Genomic DNA, 16,854 nt, shown 5'->3' with positions numbered 1-16,854 from the left:
TTTTTTTCTGACAAAATAGCGAGTCTTTTTGATTTCATGTTGATAAAACAAAGATAAACTGCATGTACTGTACAGTACGAGAGACAACACTTTAAATAACAAGCTCGGTAGATCGTTACTTCCGATTAGATAATAGAACGTCACGTGGTTGCTATAGAAAGAATTTTTAAAAACAATTGTTATAAAAGTGACACGATGCGGCTATCTTTTTTTAAAGTTTAAATTTAATGAAGTAAGTTTAAAATAATTTGTCAAAATATATAAAAATGCAACTTAAATTCCGTCGTCAAGCACGAGTTAAAGCCTGATACTGACATGCGGAAACAGACGACGGAAACGGTAAGCTAAAACTTGCCGTTAATAGAGAGGTTGAGGCCGAAGTTTTAAACGCAAAAACGTGTACGTCGGACGTTCAGCGCCGCTTTCCGGTAAGCCTAGATGTTTGACAATGGCGTTTGAAAAGCCAGTGGAATCATGCTCGACATTCCAAACGCCATTGTCAAAATTCTAGGCTTACAGGAAGCGACGCTGAACGTCCGACATTCACGTTTTCGCGTTTAAAACTTCGGCTTCAACCTCGCTAATGAAAATAATAATGATAATAATAATAATAATAAATTTATAGAAATATTTGTGAGTATTTTGCAAATATTAGGTTTGTTCCAACACAAGTCTGTAACTGGTTTATAATTGGTATGCGCATTGTTCAGTTCTTGGCTGTAAAATGACATTGAGCATGCCTTGGTATAACATTTTAATTTTAAAATGTCCGGGTCAATAATTTTCAAAAAGTGGCAACATTGGTTGTATCGGCTAGATAGGCATGATCTTCTATGCTATATTGTCCCGTGGGAAAGTGTGACGTAATTGTAGTTGTATGTGTTTATGATGGTCGTTACGCGGGGAATGATGTCTTCTGGAAGGTCTTTTAAAGGTAACTGGCCCCTATTTAGGCGTTATAGACGTAGAGAAAACCCGGAAAACTTCACGTGGTCAGCCAGTCCAGGCGAGGCGCGAACCACGACTTCGCCCGGACTGGCCAGTAGACTCGCCAGTGGAACTCCCAGCGTTCAGGGATCGGAACACCGGTGGGCCTAATTTAAAAATATTTAATAATGACAACAACAATAGCCGATCTCTATCCAATTACCTTTCTTTGTCATTATTAGTTATCCTTAATACAGCCCGATAAAAATATGGCAGATCGTTTAATACTACTAATGTATCGTGTTATGTATGTATATATTCTGTGTATATATTCTTATTCGATTGTACTGTACTTATTGTTGACCACAAGGCTTTCGAAATAAACAAAACACCAACTATTTAATTACGACTCATATTATACAAGTGTTGCTTTGTTAATTACTTTCGATACCAATCCATCTTTTTACCAGACAGTAATCAACACTTATTAGATAAGAGAATAATAATAGGATTCAGATTTGGGTATTAGACGATAACTGTTAAGTTATCTTGCTATCGATAAATTTATTTAACTTCTCCATTTCATATTTCACAGGCTTTATCTAAAAATTCCGTTTTGTATTTTTCTTGTATTTAAATTATTGCATAAAAAACGAAAATAAACACTTGATCTTAACATTCATTAACTAAATTCTCAAAAGATCAACTATAAAATTTGCGTAATTTTTGTTAGTAATTTCTGTTAGTGAAGTTGGATCAATTGAGCCAGCAAAAATGAAAACGGGAGACGGAGTAAACTTCTATACGTCTTCACTCCACTAAGAAGAACCACACACAGACCACCAACCACTGGTCATTAACATAGAAGCAAGAATTCCCAGGGACATGGGAAACAAAGGAAAATAAACACTGTCACCGTACATCAAAATATATCTGTCAAAAGAACATGTGACAAACTTTAACACGTGACAGCCACATGTCTAACAATTTTCTCCTATTACACGTCAAACCACTTTTTAAGTGGGTAAAACCACAAAATAGAGATGCGTAATATGTGTGAATTATAGTTTCATATACATATATAATAAGTTACAGGAGTAGTATACCATAAAGCATAATATTTAAATTAGAGAAAAATTAATTATTTTCATAAACCACTGAGTATTAATGCGGGTGTATTAATGCTCAATTGTTCATGAAAATAATTACCTTAATGCATCCGCAAAATGTTGATGTTAATTATTTAAATAATGTCGCACCCTCTTTGAAACACAATTACGGTGGTATTATATTTCATTCGGTCTGCACTTTCATATCGGCACTTCTTCAAAATCAAAGACGAATCAGGCACTTGTGGCATTCAAGCACAAAATGCTTTTGAGACCTCCTTGTTCTAAATACTAATTAATGCTATCAAATCAATTTCTTATTTAATAAAAAGGTCAAGCAACGAGTTACGTGACTTTCTCGACAAAAAAGTTAAAATTGTGTGGGGGCCATCAGTTATGAGATTTTATTTGATATTTATATAGCCTAATTATTATAAAAATTTTCATTTTTATTATAATTATAAAAAAAATTATATTATTAATTATTAGAAAATGGCAAAACGCTTAATTATACGGGCAGAGAGAAGTTTTATAAAAAAATAAAAATAAAATAATTGTAAATGATTATAACGAGTAAAATCATTAAGTCTGACTCTACTCAAGATATGATAGATGATCCCCATCTCCCACATCTTTGACCTTTAACCCAAAAATTTAATAGTATTAATGCCCTCGGTATACAAACCTTCCTGAAAAATTTAAGAAATTTTCGACAAAAAACACAGAGTTATTAAGGTTCAAATTGGGTGAACAAAACTGTGCCGCCCATACATCGAAAAATCCCAACTCTTTTTTTGCATTTCTGGACATTTTAAGATTCCCCTAAGTCAAAAAATATAAAAATCTTTATGGAGTCATCATTAAACCGATTGCCAGGTTTTCTCTCTGTATACAACATTTCGGAAAGTGAAATACTGATCAATTAATTTTAATATTCAATGGTTTGATTCTGATAATCGACTAAAATGCAGTGGATTTTCTTGTTTTGAATGGGCCCTTTCTGTTGATTGTAACAACCAGTAATCACAATAAAATAATGCTTATTGTATATAATGTAAACGGTGATAGAATAGATGAATGCTTACTTTATAACGTTTCTTTACAAAAAGCGACATTAAAACATTAACCATATCAAACGCAAGTAGTTAATAACTTTTTCCTTCGTTCGCACAATTTGAAGTTTGCAAGAGATCACCTGCGCTTATGTGACTGGATAGTATATATGTTAAGCTCAAAGAATTTGACCATTATGCGTTTCGGTAATTAAGAAAAGCCATAACGCGTTCCGAACGTTAGCTGATGCAACTACGATAGAGGGTGATACGATGCATAGTGGTTTGTAACTTTGATATGGGTTCTAGCCTCGAAACATGTTTATTTACAATTTTTAATGCCAAACATTAGTTTTAAAAGTTTTCCTGTAAATTTAATTTTCATACTTAAAACAGTTTCGGACGAATAAAATGTATGGAGAAGAATACACATTTGGTGTTTTTTGTTTCGCTTAAAAGTGCTAAAGGTCAATCTACATGTACTTATAGGTGGTCGATGTACTGTACTTACTTAGTCTACACGATGATATAAAAATGAGCTGCTAAAGTTAAAAACCGTGAGACAGATTTATGGGTTAAAAGTCACCACAAGTTCTGGACGTTAACTATTAACGAGGATATGATAACAAAATAAAACGTTCTTTTTCATTATGATTTATTTATCTTCAATTATTTTATATAAGTAGGTAACAAAATTATTCACCACATACACAAATGTAACTTGGATACTTTTTGATAACATTTAATCATTCGTGAAAATCTGTTGCGATGCTTTAGATGTCAACATTCTCAAACAACTAATTTACTAAAAATAATTAGTCAGGAACTTTTATTAAGAAATCAGACCTTTTTACGAGATCAAGAATGTTGCAGAGTTATTTATTTTTACAAGAACTATCAATATTACCGTGACATTTCGAGTTGCATTTTATGTTCTTTGAGCGAAATTTGCATTTTGAAAATTAAATTTATAGAAAAACTTTTAAAACTAATATTCGGCATTAAAAAATCACGGTCAAATATCCTGAAAGCCACGACGCGAACTTCGCTTTGTGGGCTTTTTGAATTAGTCACAACGCCTTATGAACTTTTTTTTGTTCAATAAGCGTTTTCATTTTTTCAGCCTAACATATACATTTCTACCATTATCCTGTCACGTAAGATGCACAAAAAATTTTATATATTACTTATTATTACTTAGTACTATTATTTTCTAACAGCCGAAAAGGAAATTTTGTCAGTTATTAAATTGTAAAAACTTTTACTACGCCATTTACGGCAAATTGTTTTGATGAAATGACATCCGTGCCTGAGGTTCGCAGAATGCATTTCTTTTTCAAGCTGCTAACTTCCGGAAGCCCTAAGCGCACGCTTCTTGAGCCTGCGGTGTTCTGCCACTGTTCAAAATTTTCTTGTTAAATATGGTACATCATTTCTTATGAACTTATGTGCATAATTTCATAACAATTCTTATACTGTATTTAATTAACAAGAAAATTTTTAGTTTATAGATAGAACTCAATCTTTTGGGTTTACAATTTAAGGTTTTATCGTTTTAATTTTACATAATTAATCTTTGAGAATTAAGTTAATTAAGAAATTTATCCAAAACTTGCGTTTTTACTCTTTTGATAAAAACTGCAACATAATTAGCTTATTTAACAGTTTTTATTCAAAGACCTAAATAATTAATTATGTAAAACATTTTACTAATAAAACTAATATGAATAAGCTACAAGGCTGTAACCTCGCGCAGAATTGCTAGTAATTATTTAATTAAGACGTCATTTGACCTAGTCTCTTTCTTGCTTTATTCATCTTCCTACTTGAGAATATTTTAAATTCCTTTTATACAATTTTTATACTTATAAAAAAAAATCTTAATATCCTAATATGTAAATATGAAAGTCAGTTTAAATTGTAACATTTTTTTTTAGAACCACACTGTTTTCTTTTAAATTAGATGGTCCAATAATTGTACTGAAATTATTTTGCTATTGATTGTTAGTTAGGTCATTATAAATTTCAACACGGTTTGAAGAAATGCAATGAAATAGGTACCAACCTCTCATCCAGGAGGAGGACAACGACTAATTTCGGTCGAATTAACTTCAACCACAGGCTCACAACAGGCTCCCCTTTCTACATGACCAGCAGGATAGTGGCATTTAAATAGTAAAATTACTTGATACAAAGTAAACAGCGTGCAAGAAATATATTTTTAACGTTTTGGATGGTGTCCAGTTTAAATATATGGTAAAATTCTTGTGAAATTTCATTGATTGGCCTATTACAGTTTCATATTCGGCTATAAATAGAGCGTTATAGTTAACATTAAAAAAACTATGGATGTCTTCATTACCTTCTGGTAATAAATAAGGTGCTGTTAATTGTTTGCAATTGATTTATTTTTCATAATCAAAAATATGAATAAAAATATATGTGATAAAATATTTGTATGTTGCCTGTAGTCTATATACTTCTAAACGTTTTGATCGATCTGTACCAAGTATTTCATACATATCTCTGTTACTCTGTAGAAAATATAAGCTGCCATAAACAACATCTCACTCTCACAACACTTAATAAAAATACAGTAATGGCAAACTAAAATAATTGAACTTTTAATATGTTTATATTTTAATGTTTGTTTTTTTCACTTATTATGTATAAAATCAGTTAAGTTATTCGAATGCATACAATAATTTTCATTTCTTATGATAATAAATAAAAAAGTTGTATCATTGATTATAAAATTAATTTTTATTCAATATTTTAAGAAATCCGTATAAAAATAATTTTACTTTTTAGGCCAAACATTAATTATTTTATGTAATTTAATAAAATTCTAGAATAATTAAATTTTAAATTATTTTATACTGAAATCTGTATCGTTTATAAAATATGAAACTAAACTGATAATTCTTATCATCAAAGTTTCTCAACTTCTCTAATATCGCGACCTCTTAAACTGATTGACGAATTTGTGTAATTGCTCATAAAATAAATTAATGAATTCTAGAACAGTAATTAATGACAATATTTACTTTATGCGGGCCTTAATACTTTTAAAACTTTTAACTTACAATTCTTCTAAGATAATGATAATACCATAAATATTTGTAATTGCAAAACTGTTTAATTACAGAATTAGCGTGATTATACTTGATAATACTTTCAGATATGCCTGAATCATTACGCAAATGCAGTTGCTTTGTTTATGAAGTTAAATTATGAATTTTTAGATGTATCAAATAATACTTTTAACGACAATTATTGCATTTTAAAATTGCGAATCGTTATCCACAGTTCTAGACCTCCAGAATATCGATAAATTTCCATTTTATCTAAATATATGTTTTAAACTTATATCTACAAATACTGAACAATTAATGTAGTAAATTGCTAATACAGTATTATATTTAAACCACACATATATGTTAACTTCTTTTTTAGAAAAACCTTTTATTTTAACTTTACACTATACTAGAGACAGACAAGAATGTTTACTTACTCTATATTTAATTTATTTAAATTTTCAATTTTAACTGTGATAGTTTCTAATCTCTTTAAGAATATAACAGAAAAATACTACTCACTTTTCCTCAAGCGGTTTTTTCTCTGAATTTGAATTATCCATATTTCTTCAACTGATTTAAATAGTGTTTCAATTTTAGCAAATTTTTAAGTTTACAAATTATAGACCTTCGCAACGCGAGTATTTTCACTGCATCTTTATCACAACTAAGAACATCATCATATCAATTACAACGTCCTTGGACGTATCAAAAGCTATTCATAAACTTCCTTCTGTGGGTGTTGTTAATATTTATATTGTGTCAAATATATCTTTTCCACTAGATTTGTTAATGTATTGTTAATTCAGTTACAAAAATTTAGCGTAAAATTTGTAATAAAATCTGTTTGAAGTTTCTTTGTATGCAATTTATTATCATTGTTTTATTTCTTAATTAATTACTGATATTTGAAATAATTTTAATATTATTATCCCTTTCCATGCTGAAAACCTTTAGCATTAAGTAAATAGGTGGAATTCGTTATGCGGCGCATTTTTGCGTTTTCTGGATAATTGTTTAAATCGTGATATTTCGCTTCAATATCGCGCTATATTCAATCTGTTTTTTGTGTTTGATAAAAAACATATTACAGTTTACGATTGTTTAATTTTTAGTTTTATACATATTTAAAATAATGTTAAGTTTACGAACAAAAAAAAAAAAAATTCATTTACAGGGAATCGCTGAACTTCGTACATCTATTAGAAACATATATCCTCTTTTAAACAAACCAAACCGCAGCTCTCTACCTACAGCAGGGGAGAAGTTATTGCCATTATTCACACTATGTCTGTAATTACTTAGCTGGGAGAGTAGCGTGAACGACACCGACTGACACGGATTTGCTCCTATTTTTGTAAAATAATTAAATGTATTCAAATATATATCAATTCATTTGACAAAAATTTTAAAGCCAATTAACAGCACGAACATCTTCCATAGACTTACTATAGGATGGTGGAGTTTTCCGGGAATATTTATCGCTATATAGTTTTAAAAACATATTTTCTCGACTAAATATTGTCAAATTAGCTAATTTAATGTCTAAGTGCATTAAATTAGTTAGAGCTAAAAATCGATTTAAAAAGCAAATTTACTGTGATTGTTTACATTTTACTTCGAAGGTTGGAGGCGGGCTTTTCGCGGCAATTTTTTCCTTTCTCAAGTCTGTGATTAGTTAAAGTAATGTCAACAAAGACAGAAGATACCCAATAAAATTTCAGAAGGAGTTTCCCTTTGATCGTTTTCAGCCAAATGTGTAGTTAACTGCGAAGATTTATTGTAGAATAGTAAGGGAATGTATTTACCGAAATATTTATGGCCCAGGGATGGAAATAAAACACTTATTGGCTTAAACAAAGTTAATCGACCTACAGGAGAGCGAATCAAAGCTAAGATCGCTCGAAAACTCGAATATAACGCAAATTAATCGAATTTTTTTTATTATTTTTTTAATTTTTACCGATCGGTACGTTTCGCATCACGGATAAACGAAGAAGTCACGTGATACAACTTTCGCATCTTAAGTTTAACTCACAACAACAACCCAACACGAATGATATAGGCAATAGACCCAAAGAATGGTCTTGACTTCATCCCCTACAAATACACCAATCAACTCGCTGCGCCATTCTGAATCTAGGCGCACGTTTAAGCAGACATAAGTGCGAAAATGCTGTACTCGTACTACAGCCCGCAAAATTCAAAACTAGCCAGTTTTCTGGTAATTCCACTTTTCTGAAAGGAAGATATTTGGTACGAAACTGTAATTTTAATTGACTTCAGTCGCAAATACCAAATATTTACGAATTATTTTTTTAATTGTTAGATTAAAAAACATTATGTGAAGAAACATGAAGTGAATATGGATACCAATGCAGTAAACCAATGATAACTATTTTATTCGTTTTTTGAATTTTGATATACTGTACAGTAAATACATTTCATCCCCATAATCGACATTTTTTCTCGGGATTCATATAACTTTTCAAAGGACAATTGAAAACTTCAGCAAAATCTGGAGAATTCATTAAAGGAACCAGAACTCTAAAAGGAAAATTTTACAATATTAATAATTTAGTATTATATTTTTTTTTTATAGCCTTATCAATAGATGAAAGTCTGCTAAAAATGAAATAATGAACATTTGTGTTACTTTAAGCAATTGAATTCTTGTTGTTTGTCTCCTGATTTTACTTTTGACCATAGAAAAATTAACTTATTAATCTTACCTGTATTTTCCGGGACTATGTGAATCGTATTCGAAAGTTTCTTTCATGGATTCGATAGCTTCACACCAAAGCTACGCATAAAATGAAATATTTATAAAACTTTGTATTTAGTATTAATATCATTTATACTTTAAATTTTATTTTAATAATTAATGGTAAATCAAAATTCTAGTGTTTTCATTACTATATACTGATATTCCAGATGTTTATCAAAATAAAGATAAGATTTTATTAAACAAAGAATATTAAAACAATATTAATTTATCGAAGCGGAGAGTCAGCGAAGTATCTTCTACATGGCTGGAGAATTTTATTATTATTTTTTTTTACTCAAAATTTAATCGATCTGTTTTGATAAAACTTTGCTATTTTTCATTAATTGACATGAGGAATCCAAAACTGTAATAAAAAGTATTGATCTATAACTTCGTTTTGAGATACGGTGAGGTCAAAGCGACAATGTGCATGTCTTTTGACGCGATGGATCGTCCCTAACGGAATTTACGAACAAAATTACAAAATCAGCAAATTTTTTGATAGCTGCAGGCAACCTATCGAAAAATTTGTGCGAGAAATCAACAGAATACAGGAGCATCTTTTTTTCCGGCTCCGCCTCAATTTTATCGTAATTTTTCTATGTTACTTTGTAAGCATATTTCAAATCTATGCATTAACCTGAGCGTATCCGATGAAAAACATTTGTTTGTTTGTAAAGTCGAAACCAGGAAGATGAGGTTCTTCTCCGTGGCGTTTAAGATATTTCTCGTAAGCCTGAATAATGAAGTAATACCAAAAATATTAGAAAGAAAATCTAAAAGTCAAAAAGCATTAATTGTAAATGATGATTATTACCCGGAAAGCAACAGTGAGTCCACTGTTATCTGCGATGTTTTCCCCAATTTTTCGATTTCCGCTAATCTGAAAACCATTATGTTTATTTCTTTTTGGAAGCGGAAAAATAAATATTTAAATTATATAAACGTAATGAAAGCATAAGGTACCGTTTCATTGCCTTCTAATGGAAATTCCGAATATTGAAATCGTAGACAATTTTTCTTTTTCTTATATACTTCCATAAATTCTTCAGGAAATCTTATTTTTCCTAGTATTTCATCGAGTATTTCTGTCGAATTTTGTATTTCGTTAGGTGGTTTATCTAACAAAATAGTGGTTTATATAACAGATTAAACAGAGAATTTATACTGTACTAGAATCAAACAGAATTTGTTCTTACTTATAAAACAAGAACATAATTAATCATTTCTATTCGTTTTTAAAATAAAGTTTGAAATTTAAAATAATAATAATAATGCCACACACTACCAGAAACAATACAACATATAACCTCTGGTTGCAAGCTGTTAGCACAAACTATGACTTACTACACTGCAAATGCACTCCAGAAGCAGTTTTAAAAACTGACACACAAAACATACTATGACAGAGCCATATCACAAACGACCTGACATCACTCTCATCGACAAATGCAGTAAGATCGCTTATATCAACGGTCGCCTACTAGTGATCAGTGGAAAAATTTGGACATTGATCAAGTCGACGTTACGCGAAGCATTACGAAAGAAGTGCAAAATACTTGGTTGAAAAAAGTGCAAAATTTCTCTCACTCGTTGGGAGTGTTTATTTAATTCTAAAATCAAACACGAAGTGGACTGTCATCAATAAATAATGTCAATAAATCATTTTATTAAGGAAATAATTTAATTCCGACAATGCTGTAAAACTGGCCTTCGAGGAATTCATTGACTCTCGTCCGCCATGGTTTTATACCACCAACCTGAACAACCTACCGCTTAAATGGCAAAAGTGTATAGACAATATGGGTGCATACTTTGATGAATAAAATTATTCCTTATATTTGTAGGTTATCAATCAACTTTGCCTTTTTTTCCACAAATTTCATCCTTCACGACCTGATAAAAACATACATGGTACTACTGAAAGCTGAAACATAGAACACACGTCACATTTTTAGGAAGTTTCTAGACATTCACACATATACAACTAACACAGAAGCGTAATGTAACACTTCTTTGGGTAGCTATTCCTTGACTTTATTCCGGCATAGAACTTGACACCAGTATCAGCTGACTACGACATTCGCATCACAATAATAATATCTAAATGGATTAAGTTTCAAAGAGAATAAAACGAACAGCACTTTGTTAAATATCGATATTTCTGTTTTTGATTGATTATAGAAAATAAACGCACGAAGGTTGTAAGTCTTTTTCAATATTGGAATAAAAATTTTAATAATTGTAATATTCATAAATTTAATATTTAAGTTTTCATTCTTTTAAGTTCATGAAATAACATGAAATAAGTTTAAAACCTGCTTTCTCATACAATATTACATATTACCTATGTATTCGAATATAGAAATGATATCAATTAAGGCAGATATTGGAATTCAAGGAAAATCAGCACGGACTTTTATTTATTATTATTAAAGTTAGACAGTATAGATAAAAATGATAGAATGTTAATTTGTTTAATTTATATCGGTAACGAACATGACTTTAAAATTAATAAAAAAATAATTAATTTAAAGAAATCTACTTTTAAATTTAATTGAGATAAAATGTATTAACGAATCAGCACAATCGAACTATTAGATTTATTTTAATCTGTTCTTTATGTATTGTACAATATATATAAATTATATGTCGTAAATACAGCAGAATTTCGCTAATCCGAACATTAGTTGCACAAAGGTGTGCCATATTAAGGAGAGTGAGTGACTAGTCGTTTTCATTCAAAAGTGCCACCACTCTACTAATAAACTTCAGAAATATTATGATGATGATAGAGGTTGTTACGGACTTGAAGTACTTTGAATGTAACTGTTTTAAAATCTTTATTTACAAAGGAAGATTTTTAAAATATTAAGTTATAAAAACAAAAGATGTGCTGAATATCAAAAAGCAAAAAATAGGGCTGCATCAATATCTCTTTACAGATTTTCTACAAGTGACAATATGCAGAAGAAATGACAAATTAGTTTACGGATTCAAATTAATATAAACGTATGATTGCATAAAACATTTTACAGACGATTGATGTTTTTTCTTTTCTTCTTTCGCCGAAGATCAATCTTAATCAAAAACAATTTCAGTCAATTTTATTAAGTTATTTTTATAATAGAAAATATCTCATTAGTCGTGTAAACTTTGTAACAAACGCAATGAAAATTGTACTTTGCATTTTTGTATTTTTGACATATGACATTACGTTTCTTATGACATTCACATATGAGCTACGAAAAGATTTAGACTAGAAGATATTCTGCACCATAAAAATAGAACATAAATGCAGATTTATTGGAAGCCCACTGATGTCTTTCCTTTGTATATACATAGGCCTATATATACAGGCCATACATCCTATATATAGGTTATATATATGTGTGACTAAAATACCAAGTAACATGTCTTTCAGACTCTATATCATCGCTGTCACTGTCAATATCTAATAATACTATTTGAGTTCTTGCCATCCTCTTTTTGTTCTAACTCATTGTCCTCTAATTATTCGGTCATTACCTACCTGTAAATATGACTGCTAACAGTTGAAATTTCCGTTTCTGAATCCCAAAGTCTAATTATTTCTCCTCCAATAGCCTACATCCGAATTTCAAGAACTAAATTTACTAACATTTAATCTCTCTCTCTCTCTCTCTCTTTCTAATCTATTTTTAAGAATTTCCGGCTCAACTTTAATCATTCTCTATCTCAGTAACAAATATAATATCAATCATGAATAACATATACCACAGCTCCTTTCTTACTTCATCCTACAATAATGTCAATAAAAGAGATACAGGCTTTAAATTAAACCTTGATAAACTCGAAATCCGCCCTAAATCGTCAATTCCATTTTTTTAACACTTTAATCTATCCAAACGCTTGGTTTAACATTTTTATGCATTTCTGTAGTTGAATTTATATAATCCTTTTCAACCCTTTTTCTTCCTGACTCAGAAAGAATCCTGAAAGTATCACATATTAATAATAACGTATATAGATAGGTTTAAGTATAATTTTTTTTCACTACCTTTTCTTACCAATTATGAAAACTTCCAAAAATATTTCAAAATGAACAAAATGAAGTGGTGAACAAAAATAAACTGTTTAATCAATTTAAAATCTAAAATTGTGAAAGTTCATAGAAATATTAAGTTTATCGATATTTATGAATAAATAATGTTTAAAACCAAATTAAAATAAATTTACAAGCAGTCCTTTAAAAAGGATAGAAGTAATATATGAGTTTAAAACAATAAGGGAAAATTTCTTGTTTTAAACAATCTCAAATATTGCATCTGACTCTGGCTATGCTCGAGCCAAACTTTTGCCACAAAGCGATTACAGTGCTCGAAGTGGCAAAAATATTTATTATGCCAATTATATAGGATTTGAGCTATTAGCGAGGTTGCGGCCGACGTTCACAACACGTAAACGTGTACATCGGACGTTCGGCGTCGCCTTCCTGTAAGCCTAGAACTTTGATAATGGCGTTTGGAACGTCAGTGGAATGATGTACGACGTTGAAAACGCCATTGTCAAACTTCTACTCTTAAAAGAAAGCGGTGCCGAACGTCCAACGTACACGTTTTCGCGTTGTAAACTTCTGCCGCAACCTCGCTATTGACAGCTGAGAGACAAGTACGGTATATCTATCATGTTTTGACGGCAATTTGTAGAATGCCAAAGCGCCACTCATAGTTTGCCGAAATCTCTGACAGAACAATCCCTGCATAAAGGCAATCAATGACGTGATCTGAGACTCTTCGAGGCTGATTATTTGAAGAAGTAAGAGATATACAGTAAAATGTTGTACACAGAAATAAAACTTGAGTGAACAGAAAAACAGGATGTAATGAAGTGACAAAAATTTTACTAGAAACGGAAGAGCTTAAGCAGTCCGCATATTGCATAGTATACTGTATAGCAATATTGCACAGAATGTCGAATTATTGAGGACCAAATTCTTCGTAGTTCAAAAGTTTAGTAATAATAAAGATTTTACCCTTTAAATTATTATCGCCAACAAATAGGGGGACAAAATCATGACCATAGAATACTAGCTTCGTTGGATTTCAAATAAGGATTATATATTAATATAATACTAAAATACCGAAATAGATATAGATTGAAATATAAAAACAAAATATAATAACATTATTGTTTTGAAATTACAATGATGCTTCGTATTCGAATTTAATTCGTTTTAGCAGCCATTATAACTCTGATTTTGTCAAAGTTCGAACCAATTTTTCTTATTACAAATAATGTAAAGTAAATTAATCAGTTCACAGAACCTAAACAGTACCCATTTCGATAAACTTAAACAGCAAATATCCTTAATTTAAGGTAGAAAAAAAACTCACATTCATAGCATTTGTAAAACAAGAAAAACGGCAAAACCGTATTAGGGACAAGACTATGTCTCGGAGACTCACTACTAAGCGGGATCACTTTGACGCTCAAGCGGGTCTCGTTCTCATTCTCCAATCATCTTTTGTATCGCCAGTTTTGAGCACGATCGTTCAAACTTCGCCAGCAACGACCACGAGGTCGTCCAGGATGCATTTTTGGTGAAATTAACCTATCCAATGTAGAAATTTCTTTCCGTTGCGTGTCGGCTCGGGTTGAATTTTTGTCGACGCCTAACGAAAATTTCCCGTTTTTGTAAAAAATAATCGTTGCTATTGTATCGTCCGAAATTATTTTTTTATTTTGCACAAACAATATTCGGTTGCGTCCTATCTTGTCTGTTGACCTCGACCACGTGTTCCGTGTCTTTTGTTTTGCCGATAAAAATTAACTGAAACTGATAATTTACTTAATTTGTATCGGCTACGCGATATTTACAATAGTGTCGAAATATAATATAAATCCAAGATCGGCACGGATGTCGAATTAAAGGTTAACTAAATGAAATAAAAAGATGTCTCCTCGTTAGAGTTTAGGAACAAAGTGAGGTCAAAGGGCGAAGGTCACACGGTGGTGCCATCTGCCCTATACGTCAAATTTTCATCGGTCCCACGATTTTACTATACTGTACTAGATAAAGTTAAAAACAAAAAAGAAACCCCACTTGTAACGACATATAACCCTATTTTAACGTCATATTTGAAGCACTCCCAAATTTACAAAATTAGATTACAAATTTTATTTAACATAGAAGATACTACGTGTTCAGTTCTAAGGTCAGAGTTCACTTCTTAGAATGACTGTGGGTGGTACTCTCCCACCTTTCTTCCGTGGGGTGAGGTGCCTATTTTGCCGGTTCGTCGAAGCGGGTCGCCATTTTGTATTTTATTTTGACTCGGTTCTCGGTCCCCTGACTACCTACAAGTTTGGATTTTTTTATGCGCAAATGATTTGGGCACCTAATACTCTGTGCCAAATATCAACTCTTGACAAGTACTCCTTCATACCTCTAAGCTGGTAACAAAAAAGGCAGTACGATTTTATAGAGAAGACTTAGTCTTGTCAATTAGATATTTATTTAATTATTTTCAAATCATTTAATCAAACCTTTATTTTTTTAAACATAATTTAAAGATATCTTTAAGGTATTGTAATTATTACCTATTGAAGTATCCAAATGATCGAATGCATGTGAATATTCATGACCAATTGTAACAGCCATTCCACCAAAATTAAGGTATCTATTATAAAAAAACCGATATAAATTGTTAGTTATTTTAAAATTTTGGCATTTTACTTATTTCTTTGATACTTACTGAGGTAATCCATAAGCATAGAAAGGAGGATACATCAATGCCAACGGTATTTCTAAATATATATAGAATCTTAATAATACTTATACAAACATAATGTGAATTTATGTTGATTCAGAGACATTGACATTTTAATTAAAACCGTTAACACATAGTTAAAATTAATTAGTTAATTATTTTAAATCAAGTGTACACAAAAACTGGAAAATTAATATATTTCTATGTATAATTATTATCATAACAAGCGATGGCCGAAAAGTGGAGCGTCAGCCTCCACTCTTCGGCCATCGCAGGTTTTCATTTTAAACCCTATGGACTTGGAATTAAATACGGGTGGTCGAAACCCCAGGAGTTTTACAAAGTTTGATCTGTCTCGGATATTTCGAGACCCGTTCCTCTTTACCCGTCCTTAATACGTGGCTCTGCGCTGACACTAAGATGGCCTGAAAAGAGGCCATTTTACTATCACAGAGCGGAAAGAATCCAAAGGAAAATTTATTGTATTTTTAACTAATAAATGAATAAAGAAATTTCATACGGATTACTATTCCTACTCCATCATGTCCTAAACCTGCATCTGCCTCCATCGGGTGTATTTTTATTCTATATAGAAAAATAAACCAATCACTTTATACAAAAGAATAAAATTATATTAAACAAAATTTGCTTACTCTTTCCGAAAATAAAAAGAAACATTTTGATCAAACATATCATCGGATCTCATTTGCTTTCTCACAGCAAGGATATTTTGAATATAATTATCTGTGATATTGATCTGGAAAAAGTAGTAATTTTAATTTATTTTCGAATAATTATCTACTTTTATCTGTTGAACGTTATCATCGTGTTGATTTAAATCCGTTTTAGCGAGTTTAATTATATGAAGAAAACAAGAAAAGCTATTAAAGTTGATAGTTCAAACAGAAAAAATTACTATGTTAATAAATAAGCCATAATTTATTTTGTACTTATTCAGTTTCTTTTTTGCCTATTGTATTGTTTTTTCTATATATTAATATTGTAAAAATTAATAAACTACGTTATGAAAAACAATGTATTTATTTTTAATCTTTATTCCTTTAAAAACCTATGTAAGGGTCTGGATACATAAATTAAAATAAAATAGTAATTTAACTAAAACATTTTAATGTACTATTCTGTTACAAACTGTTACAGATATATAAGACA

General features: G+C 30.6%; 3 protein-coding genes across 4 annotated transcripts in view; 1 reads left to right on the top strand and 2 right to left on the bottom strand.

Moving 5' to 3' along the window:
• LOC136985890 (endothelin-converting enzyme 1-like) overlaps positions 1–6,853 on the bottom strand; it is a 33,684-nt gene extending 26,831 nt beyond the window's left edge. For both annotated transcript variants that reach the window (XM_067283273.1, XM_067283274.1), the window contains exon 1: positions 6,688–6,853. In XM_067283273.1, coding sequence (XP_067139374.1) covers positions 6,688–6,728 — 41 coding nt within the window. In that variant the 5' untranslated portion in view covers positions 6,729–6,853. The remainder of the gene's footprint in view (positions 1–6,687) is intronic.
• Positions 1–16,854, top strand: part of LOC136985887 (serine/threonine-protein phosphatase 1 regulatory subunit 10-like) — a 660,716-nt gene that overhangs the window by 526,770 nt on the left and 117,092 nt on the right. The gene's annotated exons all lie outside the window — the stretch shown is intronic.
• On the bottom strand, positions 8,553–15,869 carry LOC136985910 (neprilysin-like). The gene is made up of 7 exons (XM_067283315.1): positions 15,670–15,869; positions 15,515–15,594; positions 9,899–10,053; positions 9,750–9,815; positions 9,573–9,668; positions 8,898–8,968; positions 8,553–8,712 (listed from the first exon to the last, which is right to left on the bottom strand). The coding sequence occupies exons 1-7, from the start codon at positions 15,702–15,704 to the stop codon at positions 8,610–8,612; spliced, it is 606 nt and encodes a 201-aa protein (XP_067139416.1). The 5' UTR covers positions 15,705–15,869; the 3' UTR covers positions 8,553–8,609.

Source organism: Centruroides vittatus, unplaced genomic scaffold (assembly GCF_030686945.1).
Source record: "Centruroides vittatus isolate TY-2023 unplaced genomic scaffold, ASM3068694v2 contig_980, whole genome shotgun sequence".
In the NCBI taxonomy this organism is placed as follows: domain Eukaryota; kingdom Metazoa; phylum Arthropoda; class Arachnida; order Scorpiones; family Buthidae; genus Centruroides; species Centruroides vittatus.
This window is presented reverse-complemented; position numbering and strand designations above follow the sequence as displayed.

Coding starts and splice junctions, on each gene's coding strand:
- LOC136985910 (XM_067283315.1), bottom strand. CDS start 15,704: ATGTATCCTCCTTTCTATGCTTATGGATTACCTCA. Junction 9,816..9,898: donor CATTAGAAGGCAATGAAACG/GTACCTTATGCT, acceptor AATGGTTTTCAG/ATTAGCGGAAATCGAAAAAT. Junction 8,969..9,572: donor TTTTCATCGGATACGCTCAG/GTTAATGCATAG, acceptor TTTTATGCGTAG/CTTTGGTGTGAAGCTATCGA.